The sequence below is a fragment of the Panthera uncia genome, chromosome B1 (genome assembly GCF_023721935.1).
Source record: "Panthera uncia isolate 11264 chromosome B1, Puncia_PCG_1.0, whole genome shotgun sequence".
Lineage (NCBI taxonomy): Eukaryota > Metazoa > Chordata > Mammalia > Carnivora > Felidae > Panthera > Panthera uncia.
In genome coordinates, this window is record NC_064811.1 from 165921633 (window position 1) to 165941723 (window position 20091).

Here is a 20091-nt window from a genome sequence, read left to right on the forward strand (position 1 = left end):
CTCTGGATCTCAAGGGACTTCTCTCCCTCCTGGGGCACCCAGGTTGGCCTGTGGCCTCTTCAGGTGATGTCAGATGCAAGGCTCTCCGCATGTGCCCTCCCTGTTGGAGATCTCTCAGCCTCCCTTTCCCAGTCCCTGCCTCTCCACTGCCCCGTTTGCAGGGCTCAGAAGGAACACTGCAGCTGGTGGTCACTGTCCAAGTCCTGGTACTCTGTACGTGCCTTAAGTAGAGGCCCTGACAGTGTTCAGGTGTGGCCACCAAGGGATCACCCATCTGGAATGAGGTGGAAGGAAAAGAGGTTACCAACTGGTCAATAGAATTGGCCTAAAAAGTGAGGGATCCTTCCGCCCCACCCCAAGTAGGCCATAATTCGTAGCATAGAGAGCCAAACAGAACAAAAACTATTTAACGAAAACAAATTAAAATTCCAAGATAAACGAAAGGGGCACTCAGGCCTTCATACCTTGCATCTTGACTTTTTCCTGGGATAGGACTGACTTCCTGGTGCCCTTACTTGACTGTTTGAAATATTTGTTAATTTTGCTTTTTAATTGTGACCACTGAGGAGCTAAAAAAAAAAAAAAAAAAAAAAAAAAGACCCAAGTTGATAGTCTGCCCACTCTGTCAGCTCAGGCAGGGCTGTGCACATGCAGTAGGGGTGATTGTGTGGGGACCCCCTTGGGGATTGGTGGCAGCTGCCTTTCATAAAGAGCCCATGTCACTGGCTGCCCAGCCTTTGCCAATCAAAAGACTCTCACCAGAATAGATGCCAGACGCAAAGCCCAGGCCTTGCCTGTTCCTTCTAAGTGAGAGAAGAAATCTGGTTTAAGAGTAACCATCTCCATGTTATCTCAAAACTCCACATGAATCTAATAAGTGCTTCAAGGGGAGACCTCATCTTGGGCTTTTATTTTATTTTTTTTCAGCTCCAGAAACTGAATTTATTAATTTTTTAAAGATTCAAAATGAAATGCCTTGTTGCTTATTAAATGGAAAACAATAATTGTACATGCTCCGCCCCTGGGGCTCCCAGGGGAGTGCCTCATCCTGGCTCAGTTTTGTCCTACCTGGAGTGTGTGACACTGGGAAATGATAGAGGAGATATTTTTTGTGACAAGGTGATCTTGGAACTCTGTCCTCCATGCTGGAGTTCTCTCAGAGCAAATGGAAACAGACTTGAGACAAACAAACCTGAGAAGGTTAAGAAACTAAGTTATACGGGCATTGGGTTTTACTGGTTCTCCATCCATCTGCCCTGCACGTCTGACTTTGTTTTATCTTGCAAAACCAGACCAAGTCCAGGTGGAAGTGCGTGTGCCTATATGGTATAAGCCACATGTGAAAAGCAAACATGGCAGCCAGCACAATGAGATCTCTTTGTCTCCTTGATCTTGTTTCCTATTGAAGAGAGCCCTCTGAGTCCAAAGTCTGCCATGGGCAGCCTGTGGATAGGCCTGAGCACACCTCAGCTGTGTGAGGAGGCAGTGCCCCGCCCTGCAGCCACACCAGCTGGCAGGTGCACCTCCAGGTGTCACTTGGGCCACCAAAGGCAGCAGCTGGGGTGGGAGCCACGGGTTCCAAGGCCACCTTGAATTCCTCTTCATTTCTTCTGAACTGATTGAAGGAAATTTCATCAGACTTGAATCACTAACAAATTTTCTATTTCTCTCTCCCTCCCTACTTGTCTCTCTGATTTTTCCTTTTTTGTTTCCTTGTTAATATCCACCAAAACCTTCCTCGTTGCCTCCCCGTCCTTTCCACCCCATGTTTTCCCTAAATGGTGGTCGCTGTGAAATGGGGCGTTTGCCCTTCTCCCTGTCCTGGGTGGGGCTGGCTCTCCCCCAACGGCAGTGTGGGGATACGGTCTCCTCTGTGTGACCGTCATCTCCCTCTGCTCCCTCATGGGGGCCAGCGTGGTGCCCTTCATGAAGAAGACTTTTTACAAGAGGCTGCTGCTCTACTTCATAGCTCTGGCGATTGGAACCCTCTACTCCAACGCCCTCTTCCAGCTCATCCCCGAGGTATGGCAAGCCAGGGCTTTCTCACACAGGAGCATGCCAGTCTCTGGGGGGGGACTGCGGGGCACAGCGGGAGCACCCTCCACTTCTATACAAGGCACAGGAAGGAGGTCCCTTCCTTGTGGAAAGTGAAGTTGAGATTGACTCATGAGTTAGGAGGCAGCATAGCATAGGTTTGGGAGCTGGGTAGGAATCCCAGCTCTACCCTTCTACAAGTTCTGTGACCTTGGGCAAGTCATTGAACTTCTCTGTGCTTCTGTTTCCTCATATGCAAAATGGGGGAAATGATAGGACTGATCCCACGTTGGCATTGCGAGGGCTACATGAGTTAGTATTTGTAAAGTGCCTGGTGCCTGGTTCATGCTCTCTGACTGCTGGGTGAAAAGGTGTAGTGCAGTTAGATCACTTGATGGCTCCCGATTTGAGGCTGCAGGCACACACACGGAAAAACCGACAGAATCCCTAGATCTCAATAAAACGATGCGTTCTCCGCAGTAGGTTCTTTTGGGACAAAGGTAATCTAAATAAAATGGCCTGGTTTCACATACATTGATGGCACCTTTGCCCCTTTGCCAAGGTTAGTGGGAAAATCTCCACAGAACAGGAGGAGCTTAGTCTTTGTAATGTTTGGCAGGCAGCCTTGGAGAAGCTTCATCTGATTTGGTGTAATCTCTGCAGTGGACCCGCTAATGAGTATATGCAGGAGGTGTCTCCTTGTAGGTGGTCTGACAGGCCTGGGCCGAGCCAGAGTTGAAGCACAGAGACGATGCCACATTCTGATAGTACCTTATGTTTTCCATGATGTGGGTTTGTGTTTTCCTAGTTGACTTCTTAGATCAGCTGATGTCTAGAGAAGTAGGGTTTTACCCATTTAATAGAGAACAAGAAAACGTATCCTAGAGGCCAGGTGTCAGAACTGCTAAAGCCATGCTTTTGTACTCTGCCATTCTTCATGGCTTCCTGCAGAGAACTGTCAATGGACAGTTTTCACTCCACTCTTCCTTAAGATGATTTGCCTCTCCTGGAAATTGGGCCTGTGTGTGTTGTTTCTTGACATACTAGAACTTGACCTTTATGTCTCTTAGAAAACTACACAAGCGAGTAGAGATGGATTTTGTCCCTTTAAAACAGAAAGGAGAAACATCTTTTAAGCAGCCCAGCGTTCCCAGTGCTTATGGTCACTTTTATCTTTGACCTATTCGTGAGAAGGCTGGTTTATTTGAGAGGCTTGCTTCCTGTCAGAAAATGGAGGGAGCAAGTCACCGGACAGTTACCCAAGGCCCCACCACAAGTCAGGAATATCACTGAGAGTGGGATTCTCCTGATTCCTACTCCAGTGGTTTTCCCAATGGATTCTTTTTTGCCCCCCTTGATAAGTGAAGTTTCCAGAAATAACCCAAAACAAAAACCCCAAAATTGACATGTGCAGTGACACAGTCTGCTTTTTTGGCTTTGTGGTCACTGGAAGGTCTGCGGTCAAGAAGATGCCACAATTCTTACTATTTAACTGGGGAATGGATTTCCCATTTTAGAAAGTATAATTACACCATCTCTCTTTGTGTTTACAGGCAGATCAACTGGGAACATTAGATAAGGAATGGAAATAAACATAAGTGTCTCCTTAAGTATGGAATTTGTAGGCAGGTTCTGCCCTTGTAGCAAAGGAAAAATGAAGACAGAGTCCTAATTAAAAGTAGAAAACCATATCCAAGGCTGTTCTTGGGAGTATAATTCTAAAGGGGACTGATCTTTTGCATCAGAAAATGAGCTAGAGAGACCCTAACAGGCCCTGGTGATATGGCATGAAGGAAAGTCAAGGGCTCGATTTTGCTGGAAGGGCAGGAAGGGGTAAGGCGGCAGAGCTATCACAAAGAGTGCGTCTCTTTCCTTTCCTAGAATCAAGGAAGTGGTTAAGAGATGAGAGGGGACCCGTGGAGATTTTTTTATTTTCTTAAACTCATTTTGTTTTCCTGGGTCCACAGGCTTTTGGTTTCAACCCTCTGGAAGATTATTATGTCTCCAAGTCTGCAGTGGTGTTTGGGGGCTTTTATCTTTTCTTTTTCACAGAGAAGATCTTGAAGATGCTTCTTAAGCAGAAAAATGAGGTGAGGCCTAATTGTTAGTAAAGGGAAAAGTGCTTGTAGGGAAAGCATCCATCTGAGAAATGTCTGTATGTCTTGGTAGTGGTGTCACCAATGCAGTGAGCTTACCTGCTGTCCCCCCTCTTCCCCCAAGAGTGGATTATAACCGACAGATTTCAGGAATAGATCTCCCATCTCCCCTCACGAGGGTATTAGCAAAGGCTGAGGACAGACCAGAAGCCAGATCTGGCCCTGCGTGCCTTTTGCTAGGCAGTGGTGTATCCCCTCATTTTATTCTAGATTGTTTTTTTAATAACCCTTTTGTACTCTAGGAGGTGAAGGAGGGGCTCGGTACATAGTCATTACATAGAAAGTACCACCGCAGAGAACAGAGGAATGATTGTTGCGGTATAGTTCCAAAAAGGTATCTTTGGTGCCTGGCACACAGTGATCAGTTGCCGAATGGAATAACATTATCCAGTGCAACGGAGGAGCTCTAAACCTCACTAGCAATACCACCTCATTGGACCAAGTGATGGCCATGAGGTCACTGTTTTGATTTCTGTCCTACACTAAGCCCTTACATTCACCTTAGTTCAGCTTTCTATAACAGCTTTCCCTTGGTTTCTGTGTGCATTGCCTGCTTATGTTTTCTCTGATGGTGGGAATGAGGTCTTCCCAGTGCTGGGAGCACCTACCAGTGCTCAAGAAGCTTTGTGGTTTTGGTGAGTGTCATGCTGACCCTTCCCCATGGTTCCTCCAGCATCATCATGGACATAGCCATTATGCCTCTGAGACGCTTCCTTCCAAGAAGGACCAGGAGGAGGGGGTGACCGAGAAGCTGCAGAACGGGGATCTGGACCATATGATTCCTCAGCACTGCAGCAGTGAGCTGGATGGGAAGGCCCCCATGATGGACGAGAAGGTCATCGTGGGCTCACTCTCTGTCCAGGTCAGTGGGCCATCTGCTGTTGGCCTTTAACCAGTAATGGCCTTGATGATTTGGGCCTACCTTGAAGGTCCATCATTCATCCTTTGAACTGGGGCCGTGGGGATGGGCTTTATTGTAGGACCTGCAGGCTTCCCAGAGTGCCTGTTACTGGCTGAAAGGTGTCCGCTACTCTGATATTGGCACTCTGGCCTGGATGATCACCCTGAGCGACGGCCTCCACAATTTCATCGATGGCCTGGCTATTGGTGCCTCCTTTACCGTGTCTGTTTTCCAAGGCATCAGTACCTCGGTGGCCATCCTGTGCGAGGAGTTCCCACATGAGCTAGGTGAGTGTGCCTGCACTGCTGGCGTCCCCTGCAGCACCCTTCATGTGTCCCACTGCCCCCGCCCCCAACTTCAGAATGCTTGTTGTAACTGCTTAACACATTCTCTGTGCTATGTAAAATCTAACCACCAATTCTTACCAGTTGAATTCATAATTGAAAATTGATCATTGAAAATGATGAAGATTTTTATTGGGATGTTTGTTTCCCTTCCCAGTCCATATCCTGTGCTATTTCCTCACCTCTATAATGGGGTTAATAATAATACTTACCTCATAGATTTTTCATTTATTTTTGAGAGAGACAGAGCGTGAGCGAAGAAGGGGCAGAGAGAGAGACACAGAATTCAAAGCAGGCTCCAGGGTCTGAGCTGTCAGCACAGAGCCTGACGTGGGGCTTGAACTCATGAACCATGAGATCACGACCTGAGCCGAAGAGGGGCGCTTAACTGACTGAGCCACCCAGGCACCCCTCATCCTATTAGTCTCCCAGAGGCTGAGATGTCTGTTAGAGGTCTGGTGGGTGGAAGAAGTAGATGAACCTGGAGTTAGGGGGTTAGTTTTAACAGAGCAAGAGTATAAAAGACCTAGACTTTGGAGGCTCAGGGACTCAAGGTCAAGTTCTACCTTTGCCAATTTACTGGCTTGTAACGTTGGGCAAATTACTTAACTTCTCTCAGTCTCCATTTTGTTTCCTAAAAACATCATTCAGTATAGTTGTGAGGAAAAAACTTCTTCACCATCAAGCAAAAGAGCAATTGCTAGCAACTGCTAGTTGGTTGGCTATGTTGAAAATCCTGTGCATTATTTTCAGCCTCTAGGCTGAAAGTATGCGGCTAAGTTTTGCAAATGGAGACCACTCCTAGATGGGAAGAGGTGAAGAGGAGGGGTGCCTTAGACTTGTCCCTGCGCTCTCAGGTCTGAGGCCGTCTTGATTTTCACCCAGATGTTATGTATAGTTCAAGCAGTCTGTCCTCACTGTGCTCTCTGTCCGTGACCTGGTGTAACTCTTCCACACACGTTCCCTCTTGTTATCCCTCCTTAGGAGACTTTGTCATCCTGCTGAATGCTGGGATGAGTATCCAGCAGGCTCTCTTCTTCAACTTCCTTTCTGCCTGCTGCTGTTACGTGGGTCTGGCCTTTGGCATCCTGGCTGGCAGCCACTTCTCTGCCAACTGGATCTTTGCACTGGCTGGAGGAATGTTTTTGTATATTGCTCTGGCTGATATGGTAAGTCTTCCATAGTTCATGCCATGTAGGCAGAATTGCACTAGGTTATTCTTTGGAGGGGAGGCAGCTAAGAGGACATGAATTAGTTTGTTCATAATAGCTTAATTGAGGAATCATTCATATACCACACAGGTCACCTATTTAAAGCATATAGTTCAAAGCTTTTTTTTTTTTTTTTTTTTAAATTTTTTTTTAACGTTTATTTTTGAAACAGAGAGAGACAGAGCATGAACGGGGGAAGGTCAGAGAGAGGGAGACACAGAAGTCTGAAACAGGCTCCAGGCTCTGAGCTGTCAGCACAGAGCCCGACGCGGGGCTCGAACTCACAAACCGCGAGGTCATGACCTGAGCCGAAGTCGGCCGCTTAACCGACTGAGCCACCCAGGCGCCCCAGTTCAATGCTTTTTAAGAGGACATTAGATTTTACTTATTTTTTTAAGTGAAGCAAGTATTTTATTTAAATCAGTTGTCAAATCACATTTTATCCAAATGAATATAATATAACATTGTCCTTAAAAGAGTGGGCACACATATGGCACAGACATAATACAGTATCTATCAAAATACCATTTGTAAAGAACCTGACTTACCTCATGCTGTGTATAAATGTGGTCCAGCATATGAGAGTAGAATAAAAACTTAAAATAGTCCGTTATTTTCTTGATAAGATGAAAAACATGTCATTACTTTGCCTCAGGATTGAAGCACACTCATTTGGAGGACATTAGCTTTTAAAGGACAAAAAAACTTACCAGCATATGTTATTAAAGAAGATGCTTGAACCCAACTCAACACTTCTTAATGAGTGTTGCCAGTGTCAGCGGTACCTGAAAGCATGCATTATAATGGTACCCGCTGATGTTTGGTGTAGCCCCTTTAAGTGGCTTTGAGTTGGCTAATGAAATACCTGATTGGTATTTCATTATTCATTATATTTTGCATAACAAGGTTGATTTCTTGTTTGTTGGCATGACCTGTTCTTTGAGGTCATATTTTGCATGAATTATTTTCCATGTCCCTCGAAAATAATACTTTTGTTGCAGTGATAAGAGTGCTGACCACCATGACCCATTCTCACTCCCTGGAAGCATTTTAGATTCTCTCCTCTCTTGTGGGGAGCTCCCCACCCCCCCACGGTTAAAACATTTTTCTGGATTGCTTGAATGAGAAGGTCTGCTCTCTGTCCCCTGCCTTACTGGCCAGCAGCGGGGCCCTTGAGTCCTAGGAGTGTTACAGCCCCAAGCTCTGGTTCCTTCCACAGGTGCTCAATTTCCCAAAGAGGTGGCGGCAGCATTTTGGTAACAAAAAGATCTTCTCAAATGTTTTTAAAGTCCACAGCAAAAAAATTTATTTTTATCAAAGCAGTAATTTTTTAGCCAGCATCTAAACCTTTCCAGGGCTACATGCATGTATAATACTGTTTTACCTCAATAGTTGAAAAGTACTGGTAGCCACCGTGGGCAACGCTGTGAAGGCTATTGCTGCTAATAGTCATATATCTTAACTACATAGTCTCTATATAATAATTGTATATTATATAATGGTAGATAACATATTAAGTTATAATCATATGGCAATTGTTGTGTTAATATTCTAACAAATATTTTTAGGATACGTATCATAACGATGATTCGGTATACTATCTCTCTCTTGCTGAGTTGTCCTGGACGTACCAGGTTGAGAAAAACTGCAGCTCTCTTGTTTTTCTCCTCTTTCTCAGTTCCCTGAGATGAATGAGGTCTGCCAGGAGGATGAAAGAAATGGCAGCATCTTGATCCCCTTTGTCATCCAGAACCTGGGCCTCCTGACTGGTTTCACCATCATGCTGGTCCTCACTATGTATTCAGGGCAGATCCAGATTGGGTAGGGCCCTGCCAGGAGCCTCTGGGATTGGAAGTTGGCCCTTGGCTGCCCAATCCCTGGCCCAAGGACTCAGCAACCACGACGCACCTCAGAAGAGGCAATTGTATTAAAAACTGTGACACGGACTGTATTCCCGCATTCAGATGTCAGCTGTTTTTAAACATGCTCAATCCTAGGAATAAGCTGCCCTGGTAACCAGTCTCTAGATAGTGCCTCTCTGCCTTTCCTCCCCCTTTCTCAGAGTGACCCTGGAACCTGAATGCAGCTTACTTAGCAGACAAGCCTAACTTTTTTCCCTGGTTACCCTGGCCTCTTTCTCTTTGAACCAGCACTGAGAAATTTTTTAATCCTTGCCCTACAATGCAAAAATATAGCCAGTGCTCATGACTTGGTTAGAAATACCAGGAGGTGAATCTGTAGTTTAAGGGCCTGTGAATCTAAATGTGTGTCCTAGACCTCAAGATGTCCCATTTTGGAATAAATTCACCTGTTTTTACAGAAAAGGTATAGGAGACAAGAATCCCTCCTATTTTTTCAAGGTCTGTTCAGTTGCCTGTTTTCTCAAAAAGACCTGAAAGTTAGAACACATGTGTAGGGCAAGAGGAGGCAAGGATCATCCCGAAGTTGAGTGGGGGGGTGGGGGATGAGGAGAACTGACAGTGTGTGTCCTATTGTGGCAGTCACTTGTTCCCACTGGGTTGCGATGTTGATTTTGTGGCTGCAGCTGGCGCTTCACAGCTGTATGGGTGAGCTAGGGCTCGCTGCTGGTGAGCTGCTGTGCGGGTTCTATTGCCTGGACGTCCCCTTCTTTCACAATGACACTGACAGAATGGAAGGTGGAGAATGGAGACCTGCAAGAAATCCATTGGTTTCACTGTCATTTCCACCTCCCCTTCCCCTCTCCCATCTTCTGAGAGACTTTAGCTGCCTCCCTAGAAGCACATTTGGAGCACATTTACAATCTTGTATTAGAGGGGAGACTGCACAAATTTCCCTCCCCCGGTCAACACTTCCGCTGCAAAGTGGCAAGTTTACTTGTGCACTTATGGAGTGCAGCTTATGGGCTTCTTAGACAAAGGTGATCAGCAATGGAATCGGTGTGGGCACAATTTAGGATCTGCTAATTACATAAATAAAAGTATGAGCAATAGAATTCTGAGATGGAAGGTCCAGAACTTGGGTGGGGCACTGCAGATGCTTGCAGAATAGGGGCTTCCTGATGACGCTGAGAGTACGTGTTAGCGGCATGGCCTGGGTTCCCCTTCCTTCCTCACCCCGAACAAGAAAGGGCGGGTCCTGTACCGAACTGAATATTAATTGCTCTAACCCTCTTCAGAAGATGGATTTTTAGACTCGTCCGAGAGACTGTAGGCCAGCCTCAAGCACTGTGGAGCCCTCTCCTCAGAACTCTGGCTTCAAGGGGAGCTCATCTCCAGGTTCACTAGGTGAATTGATTTATTATTATCATATTGATAATGTGAGATTCTTTAGCCACTTTGGGGAGCCAGTCTCTCCAGAAGCCTTTCTTAGTGGTGCCCACAGTTGCAGCCCAGGGGCTGTGTTTGTTCACTGACTGATTTGTGTGCATGACTGACGAGTGCTGGTCGTGGCCAACACCTGTGAGTTTTTCTGTTCTTACACAGGAAGACTTTCCACTATACAGTAATTAAAAGCAGCATCTATTTTGTTTTTTTTTTTCTTCTTGGGAAATGGCCCTCAAACCAGGAATAGTCTTGAAAAAGAGTATGCGTGGGAAAATTGCTGGTGATGCTTTGTAAGTTTGTCTCCTCTTGCTGTTGACTTTGATAGATTTGAGAATGGGCTGAAGAATAAGAAGGAAAACTTGACTTCTCAAGATTCTAGAGTAAATATCAGGACTGACTCCTGATAGGATTAATGGTCCAATTTTACCAAAGAACCAATTCCTTGAATGTTGGAATCTAACTTTTATATTATCATTATTTTTATTATTGTTGTTACTGTTTTAAAACGGTTCTTTGTCTTCTGTTTTATTTTCCTCAGTGTCTGACATTGCTTTCAGGAGCTAGTAGCAAATAACACTCAAACTTTAAGACTTTACAAGATTTTTCTTTCCCTGATTCACATTGATAGATGAAATGTATAATTTTAGCATTCCCTGTAGATCTGCCATTCCTTACAAATACCGTTATTCTTGGAGTAAAATACTAAGTTAGAGTTAGTGGGTTTCTAGTTTTAGGAGAAGAGCTTGAAAATGTAATCTTTAACAAATTAAAAAATAAAACACGAAGTAGTAGGGTGCTTTCCCTTTTCGTGCACATCCATATTAACTTAAGAACTTTCCTTTTATAGACCGCTGCCTCAAAGGGAAATTCTCTTTAAACTGTAGTTGGCCCAGAGGCCAGTGCTGGCTGGAACTCAGGGGTGGAGGCGCTTGGATAGTACAAGTTAGTACAAGCGAGCAAATGTTGCCATTGGCAGCAGAGTTGTCTCAGGCGTAGAAGTTTGTGGCGATTCCTTTTTGACTTTTAAGTGCTAGATTTGCTGTTTTAAGCATTTGTACATATTAGAAGTCTGAGGAGTAGCAAGTTGTGAGGTCTTGTTTGCCCCCGGCATTGTCCTCTTCAGCGTCTTTCCCCAGATGACCAGCTCCTAACATCAGCAAGGAAAGCACATGTCCCATGCGGGAGCAGTGACCCAGGAGCAGGGTTGTGCTGCTTCTTACTCTTGCCCTGGAGTGCGGGTTGCCTTCTGTCCTTGCCCCCTGAGGTGTTCAGTGTCTTTTGTGTCTAGTGTCAGCTTGGGGCTTTCCCTCGTTTGGTCCTTCACCTGGGTTTAAAAGAGAATGCATCTCTGTTTGGGTATCCTAAGACTTGTTTTTGGTAAGTCCTCTTCCAAAGAGATGGTAGTATTGTGGAAATCTGCTTAAAAGACTAAAAACTGTCTGATTTTTGCAAAAGAGAGGTGAGGTTTTTATTCGTATTTCCTTTTACAGTTCTGCAGTTCCATCACAGTATTTTTTTAAATAACTCAGGTGTTATGAGATAAATTAGAAAAGAAAATAACTTATGTGGACTGTAAATGTTTTATTTGTAAGATTCTATAAATAAAGCTATATTCTATACTGCTGAATCCCAAGTGTGATTTTTTTAAAGGAATGTGGGTGTAATGGAGGCTGAGGGACACAAGGTGGCGATGGTGTCTCACTGATTTCTAAAGCTTTGTTTTACTGCCCCGCCTTACATTTGGAGGGGAGATTTTAGGAGGAAGCTTAGGTATAACCTGCTCACTTTAAAATGATTTAGCGGGGGTACCTGGCTGGCTCAGTCGATAGAGTATGCAACTCTTGATCTGGGGTTGTAGGTCTGAGCCCCATGTTGGATGTAGAGATTACTTAAAATCTTAAAAAATAATTTTTAATTTATCTTCTATGGAGCCTATGACTTGACTGCTGTTGCATGATAGAAGAACTGTTGTGTTTCCTAAGAAGAACTTTCTGTCAATGCTGTTTCCCCATGTGTAATTCTACGATTTGAAACTCATAGAGTATGCTTGGTTCATTTAGACCACACCTCCTATATGTCTTAACAGGGAAAAATCCTGTCATGGGACCTAAAAGTTTAAACCTGTTCTCACTCCAGTTTAGTCATAGGGCCAGGGCTGTTGTTTTTCTTCCACAACAAAAATGAGCAGTAAGGTATAAGAATTGATGTGACCTTATTACCACACTAGAAAATCCCAAATGCCTATTGCTCAACCCTTCCATTATTTAAAACTCAAAAATTATGTAGCTCATGCTGGTCTTCTAAGTTGCATTAACCAGCTACTCTATGGGGCTGCCATCTGCCAGAGTTCTTCAAAATGACATTCACTCCACTCTTCAGCTTGTATGCCTCCTGTGGAAAGCTTTCCTGGGTTGGCATTGGTGCCTCCTTGTACATATCCCAGTCAGTGGGCTTGTGCTGTAATCTGTCTTCAGACACCAAGTTCCTACTGGGTGGAGGCTATATCTGGTTTCTTGTGATTTCAGCACCTGCCACATAGGAGGAATGAATGGGAAAAAAAAAATGAAATGTCTCAAAGGTCTGTGAAAACAATCTTTTTCCACCAGCAGCTATTCCATTGGTGTTTTTCTGTCTTTGGTGTTGGTTTTGTTTATGTCTTCTTATTACTCATTTTTTTTTCTTAATTTTTTTTAATGCTTTAATTTATTTTTGAGAGAGACAGACCACACAAGCAGGAGAGGGGTAGAGAAAGAGGGAGACACAGAATCAGAAGCAGGCTCCAGGCTCTGAGCTATCAGCACAGAGTCCTACGTAGGGCTCGAACTCGTGAACTGTGAGATTAGGACCTGAGCCTAATCTGAGCCTGAGTCAGATGCTTAACTGGCTGAGCCACCCAGGTTCCCCCTCCTTTTTTTTCCTTAACATTTTTAAGCTTTTACTTTTAAAAGTAATATCCATGCCCAATGTGGGGCTCAAACTCATGACCCCAAGATCAAGAGTTGCTGTAACAACTGAGCCAACCAGGTACCCTTGGTCCTCCTTCATTTAGAAACAAGTTTGAGAGATGAATTTGTGACCCAGGTGGAACAGAGCTAAGCAGAGTAAACAAGTCCTTCAGGAGGTTAAAAGTTAGATATTAGACCATTCTTTGTAATGTTCTTAACCAGCTAGGCCATTTGGGACATTTTTGGTGGGAGGTAAATGCTTTTCTATTGCCTTGCTTCTAGAAGCACACTCTTTATCATGCAGTGATGCTGAGATGTGATCTGAGCAAAGCCCCCTTTAAGAAATAATAGAGACACCAAATGTGGACAAAGCGTTTTTAAGTAATCTTTACACCCAACATGGGGCTCAAGCCTACAATCCCGAGATCAAGAGTCATATGCTCCAGCCAGCCAGATCCCCCAGTGCTCATCTGTTTTAAAGATTTTTTATTCTTTTTTTTTAAGATTTTTTTTTTATTCTTAATGCTTTAGTGTGAAATACCTAAACTTATGAAGAATGATAGGTTCAAATACCAGCAGAAGTGAATCCCTTTCATCCTTCGGGAATAAAATGGATTAACATTCCATTTACAGCAAAAAATATTAGTGTTTGGAAAAGATTCATAGGTCCTTATCGGCCTTTGGCTAAGTATGTTTAGAACTGCTGGTCAAAAAAAATCATTTTTCTTACCAACACTACAGCCCCTTCTTGCCATATGCCCATTCGTGGTTGTTTTTTTGTTTTGTAATTGTTTGAGTAAGCTCCACACCCAACGTGGAACTTGAACTCACATCCTCAAGATCAGGAGTTTCATTCTCTACTGACCGGGCCCAGCCAGGAACCCATCATGGTTTATTTTTATTTATTTTCAACCTAGAATTTTTGTAATGTTTATTTAAATAATTTTTGAGAGGGAGGAGAGAAAGAATCCCAAGCAGGCTCTGCCCTGTCAGCATAGAGCTTGACGTGGGGCTTAATCTCATGAACTAACTGAGATCATGATGTAAGCAGAAATCAAGAGTTGGATGCTTAGCAAATAAGCCACCCAGGTGCCCCCACTCACGGTTTGTTTTAAATGGAGGAAGGAAGTTAACAGAGACTATCCGCCCTGTATAACAGCAATCCTTGACCCTGGCAGTAGGTGGGATTCCGTGATGGTAGCATCAATTACAGTTAAGGAATAACCCAGAAGTGTTCTGACTCTGGCAATCACAAGCCAAGAAGTACTTCTTTCTTCCACTGGGCTCTGGATTTTTTTCTCTGTCTGTGGTTTGTTTATAGTTGTTTTGGAACACTAAGAATAAACTCAGGCAATAATCCATAAGGGTTTTTACAAATACTATACACATCCTAGAAAGCCATCAGGCAATTCCTATTGGAGCCCCTGACAAGACCTCTTTTTTTTTTTTAACCGTTTTTTTTTTTTTTTTTTTTTTTTTTTTTTTGGGACAGAGAGAGACAGAGCATGAGGGGGGGAGGGGCAGAGAGAGAGGGAGACACAGAATCGGAAACAGGCTCCAGGCTCCGAGCCATCAGCCCAGAGCCTGACGCGGGGCTCGAACTCACGGACCGTGAGATCGTGACCTGGCTGAAGTCGGACGCTTAACCGACTGCGCCACCCAGGCGCCCCTGACAAGACCTCTTTTGATGAAGTAATTCTAACTGTGAGATGTGCTCTTAAAATACATATTGCCCTGCATTTGGTTTTCTGTGTGTGCACATTTAATATGAGAAGGGGGGTACTGCTGTCTCTGTCAGTGTGTATAGGGTGGTAGGGAGACAACCAGAGAGTAAGAGGCTGTTCTGGCCCCAGGCTGGGGAGAAGGATGCGGATTGAGGGGACGGGGTGGGTAAGGTGGTAAAGCTCTGCACACATCCTTGGACCACAGTCCAGGCCCACTCTGTCACCGAAGCAAGAATAGAATACAACGGTGCAACCCTGGTGTTGGGAGGCAGGAAAGGGAAGGCACCGGACACATGGTGCAGCCCACATTCAGTGCTGCTGGGTCTGGCCCACCTCCTGGCCAGACCCTCTTGACTGACCCCCCTACCTCTATCCCTTGGAACCAGGCAGGACCCCGATGTAGCTACTAGGTCTTAAATCAGTGATTATCAGCCAAAGCCACCACCATGTGGCCAGTGCCTATCCCAATGGCCCCTGCACTGGTTCCGCAGTCTTGTTGATCTAGGAGCGGAAGGAGCTGTCGAATACTTGGATCAGCCACAATCCCTCTGGGGTCCACAGCTACTCCCACGGGAGCCAAACTTGAAAAGGAACTCTCTACTGGCACTGTACACCCCCACTGAATGACTGGAAATGCTTCACTACAACTGCATTCCTGTTTACAAGATGGGGCCCTACAAAGTGCCATTGGGCTGGGAGGTAAAGACAGAACTTGTCGGCCACAATGCGGTGGCCACTCCGGGGGGCCTGTGAGCCAGCTCTGATCTTTGTCTTAAACGAAGACGCTGCCCCAGTGGTTGTCACAGCCACACTACCATCTCCCTTGGTGTCCACTGCCACAGCTAGAAGGCACTGAAGCTGCCCAGGTGATGCTCTCAAATCCCAGAGCACATCTTCCCAGAACTGGCCTTCACCAGAGAAAATCTGGATACTTTGGTGGTGGTTGTCTGCTACCACGATGCTGCTGCTGCTGCTAGCTGGCAGATTTGGTCTTCTCCCTTCCATGGCTGCCAACATGGAAGATGGGGGTGTCCTGCTTGAGTCCTGGCTGTGCTCAGGCTGCCCGGAAAGCAGAGACTGGACACAGAGCGGGGCAGGGCCCAGGGGAAGAACATGTGTTCTGCTTGACTAACAGTTTAAAATGCAACAAAATCTAAGAATGACACCCAAGCCGGTTAAATGAAAATTCCTGCCAAACATGATGTTAACCCTGTGGGTTTTAAGGGAAACAACTAATTCAATAAAGACTTCTTGTTATTGTTGCTTAAAATAAAGGTTTAGGTCTTTAATTACAGATGCTAGAGAGGAGGGAAAAAAGTCTCTTTGATCTAGTGTATCTTCCCAGAATAGGAAATTCTTTCAAGTGGCATGTTTTTCTATAACTTCTTGAGGTTAATAAAACAAGCTCTTTTGAAGCCAGTGGCTGGTTGTATCGTAGAGACGTGGCCCCTGAGAAGAACTCTCTCAGGCTGCTAAATTCACATAGTTTAAACATTTTGTATTAATTCTCCAAATAATGTAGTTTCCACATCCCCACCCCTTCTCTTGAAAATTGTGTGAGCAGAAAAAGAGATTACATTCAGATTTTCCTGGGGCACCTGGGTGGCTCGGTTGGTTGAGTGTCTGACTTCGGCTCAGGTCATGATCTCACAGTTTGTGGGTTCGAGCCCTGCATCAAGCTCTGTGCTGACAGCTCGGAGCCTGGAGCCTGCTTCGGATTCTGTGTCTCCCTCTCTCTCTGCCCCTCCCCGGCTTGTGTTCTGTCTCTCTCTCAAAAATGAATTAACGTTGAAAAAATTTTTAACTCAGGTTTGCCTTTTTTCTAGAAAAACTGACTTTTTTTTTTTTCCAGTAGGCTCCACACCCAAAATGGGGCTTGAACTCACAACCCTGAGATTAGAGTCACATGCTCTATGGATAGAGCCAGCCAGATGCCCCTGGAATAACTGATTTAAAAAAAATTAGATTAAACTGATTTTTCAAGATAGATGGTTCAATTGTGTATCATAACTAAAAGAGTAGATAAAATTGAAACATTAGAGATCTCAACATTGTTTTCATTTGATTTTAAGGGTTGTTATATTTATTCTTGCAAACTGATTTTCCTAATTATGCTCTACTTAGCCTAGCAGAAAACTATTTTGCATTCCTTGGTTCATACATTAAAATTTTCCCTGAAAACTGCCTTGATCTAGCTGATGGTAATAATTTTTCATTGAAAATTTTAATGCAGCCTCATATGCTAGTTTAAATAAGGAAGTCTTTAAAAAGTGTTAAGTTTGGTGCTTTTTAAAGCCAATGAAGATGAGCAAGAATGAATGCAAAACTACTAGCCCAGGATTCTGGATTCTGTCTTTGTCTTCACGTGAAAGAGCACAAGATGTTTAGGCCAAAAGAATGGATTTGTCATTCTGTTATTGACCAGCTATGTGAACTGCACCTCAATGCCTTTATCTGTCAAGTAGAAAATACCATTTCTATCCTATCTATCTCCATAGATGGAACGAGAACTAAACGTATGAGAAAGTGCTTTATAAATTATAACTCTATACCAGTGGTAATTAACATTTTGCTGTTTGGATTCCTCTGAGAATCTGAAAAATAAAGGTTTTCCAACATTTCTCTCACACACTCCCAAAAGCACTTGCAAATGTACTCAAACCCTTAATTTCATTTACAGTTGGGAAGGAATGATTTGAAAGCCTTGCACCACAGGTTAAGACCTTCTGCTACAGGGGTGCCTGAGCGGCTCAGTCGGTTAAGCGTCTGACTCTTGATCTTGGCTCAGGTCATGATCTCACAGTTTGTGAGTTCAAGCCCTACATCAGGTTTTATGCTGACAGCACAGAACCTGCTTGGGATTCTGTCTCTCCCTCTCTCTGCTCCTCCCCCACTTGCTCTCTGTCTCTCTCCCTCAAAATAAATAAGCTTAAAAAAATAAAAAAGAACTTCTGCTCCAGACAAGAGTAAGATATCCGCCCATTCAACAAATTACTGAGCTCCAACTTCATGCCAGACACAGCAATGACAATGGCAGTGCCAGTGAACAGACAGAAGAAGGCGCTTCCCTTAAGGAGTGAGGGTAGACCCAAAGAAACAAGTGCTACAGGTAAATTGGGGTAACGAGGTAAGAGAGTGGTGGGGGTGCCCTAGCTTTAGTTAGCACAGTGATCAGAGGAGGGGCATTAGAGCTAGCCATAATCAGAGGAGACATTTGAGCTGGCCATAAACAATGAAGAGGCAGCTTTGTGAGAATGTTCTAAGCAAAAGAGATGGCAAATGCAACAGCTCTGGGACAGAAAGGAGCTTGGTCTGTGTGAGGCCAGTTTGTATAAATCTAGTATATACAGTATAAACAAGGCCACCATGTTTGAACTTCAGCAGCCATAGGGAATGAGGTTGGAGCTGAGTTCAAAGAGACAGGCCACTTTGGAGAAAGGAAGAGGCACTTGAGGGTTTCAGGCAGAGGAATGACATAAATCAGATTTATGTTTTCAGTTTGGGAAGATTTGTTGTGTGGCAAAATGGACTGTAGAGGGCATCAGTTGACAGGATATGTCCTGTGAGGGATCTTGCCTCCTCCTCCAACAGCCCGCCCATTCTACATTTCTGGCACAAGTGACTTGATGAATGTCAGTGCCATTTCCCTTGTGGGGCCCAGATGTGAGAGAGGTATTAAATTCTGCTCTCCTAGACGATTGTATTATGTAGCCAATAATGACTATCACCATTATCTCCTGCTTCGTAATGATGTAAACAAAAGTAATAGGGAATGATGGCAGCTTTGGGGCTCCTTGTCACATCACAGTTCTCACAGTGTTGGAGTCTCCCAAGAAGACCAAGGGAGACCTTAGTCCAGGAAGGGAGACCTTGGTCCAGGAAGGGAGACCTTGGTCCAGGAAGACCACTGCTAAGACGTTTGCATACTGCCTCCCAAAATGGGCTGAATATCAACCTATGAATACATATTACACATTACACAGTCAGCAGAACTTTCATGAGATTTTACTTACAACTGTCTAGAGGGGTTCCTAATTTGATATCAGGCTATCATAATTAGTAGGATGTTGCTTTGGACTGTGTTTTTTCCATTACAAAATATATAAATATATATATTTTTTGATTCACTAATTTTTTTAGACATCAAGACTGTGGAGTTTCCACACCAAGGTAATTTAATCGAAACTAAGCATACTCAGGAAGATATGAATTAAATATAATACAGTATATGATGTCTATACCATATGTATTACTAACTGGGGTGCCTGGCTGGCTCAGTCGGTAGAGCATGCAATTTTTGATCTCAGGTTGAGCCCCCATTGGGCATAGAGACTGCTTTAAAAAAATTATGCAGTGCTTTTCATATAAATTTAGGAAGTATACACCATAAAAGACCTTTTCTGTGTAGACATTTTAAAATATTTTTTAATGTTTATTTATTTTTGAGAGAAAGAGAGAGACAGAGCATGAGTGGAGGAGGGGCAGAGAGAGAGGTAGAGAATCTGAAGCAGGCTCCAGGCTCTGAGCTGTCAGCACAGAGCCTCATGCAGGGCCCGAAACCATGAACTAAGAGATCATGACCTGAGCTGAATTTGGACACTCAACTGACGGAGCCACTTAGGCACCCCTGTGTAGCCATTTTAGAAACCTTCATTTTACTCTAATTTTAAAAAAATTCTATAGTTCTCTTACCTGCATTTAACACAGAAGTTTAATATTTAATGGCTTCATACAAATCAAAACTGAAACCAGGTTACTTTTATACAACAATGGAAACTAGGATTCCCTGTACATTTGTTAAATTGAAAGCATTAATAATTATTTCTCAGAAGGGCTGGTCATTAATTAAGATTTATGAAGTGCCTTGGGAGTTTCATAAGGAAATACACCAAATCTCGCAAGCTCTGTAAAATGGAAACCTAGATTTGAAGAGATTAGTAGAAATGCCAATTACACATGGATCTTGGTGATTTCTAAAAAAAATTTTTTAATGTTTTTATTTTTGAAGGAGAGAGAGAGAAACAGAGCATGAACAGATGATGAACAGAGAGAGAGGGAGACACAGAATTCGAGGCAGGCTCCAGGCTCTGAGCTGTCAGCACAGAGCTGGATGCGGGGCTCAAACCCACAAACTGTGAGATCATGACCTGGGCTGAAGTTAGATGCTTAACCAACTGAGCCACCCACCCAGGGGCCCTGGGTCTTGGTGATTTCTAATAATCATAACCAATGCAGAAAGCAAAAAGAAAGAGAACCAGACTTGCTAGTTAGATAAAAACACCACATACCCTGGCCAGGTGAATGGGTGTACAAACTGAATGAAATAGAACATTCGATTGTTGCTGGAAACTCTTAATGTCATGACTAAAAAAAAGCATCACCACTACCAATAAGCTTGAATCTCATTTATTTAAAAAAATTATTTGGGAAGGAGCTTAATTAGAGTTTTCTTTTCATATTTTCATTGAGTG

The 20091-nt window shown here is 44.0% G+C and overlaps 1 protein-coding gene across 2 annotated transcripts in view; it reads left to right on the forward strand.

Moving 5' to 3' along the window:
• SLC39A14 (solute carrier family 39 member 14) overlaps positions 1-11570 on the forward strand; it is a 45827-nt gene extending 34257 nt beyond the window's left edge. The window contains exons 4-9 of one of the 2 annotated variants that reach the window (XM_049631552.1): positions 1853-2022; positions 4002-4124; positions 4864-5052; positions 5171-5378; positions 6420-6604; positions 8325-11570. In XM_049631552.1, the coding sequence (XP_049487509.1) occupies positions 1853-2022; positions 4002-4124; positions 4864-5052; positions 5171-5378; positions 6420-6604; positions 8325-8471 (1022 nt within the window). In that variant the 3' untranslated portion in view covers positions 8472-11570. The remainder of the gene's footprint in view (positions 1-1852; positions 2023-4001; positions 4125-4863; positions 5053-5170; positions 5379-6419; positions 6605-8324) is intronic. The other variant, XM_049631553.1, reaches the window with a different exon arrangement.
• Positions 11571-20091: the final 8521 nt, after the last annotated feature.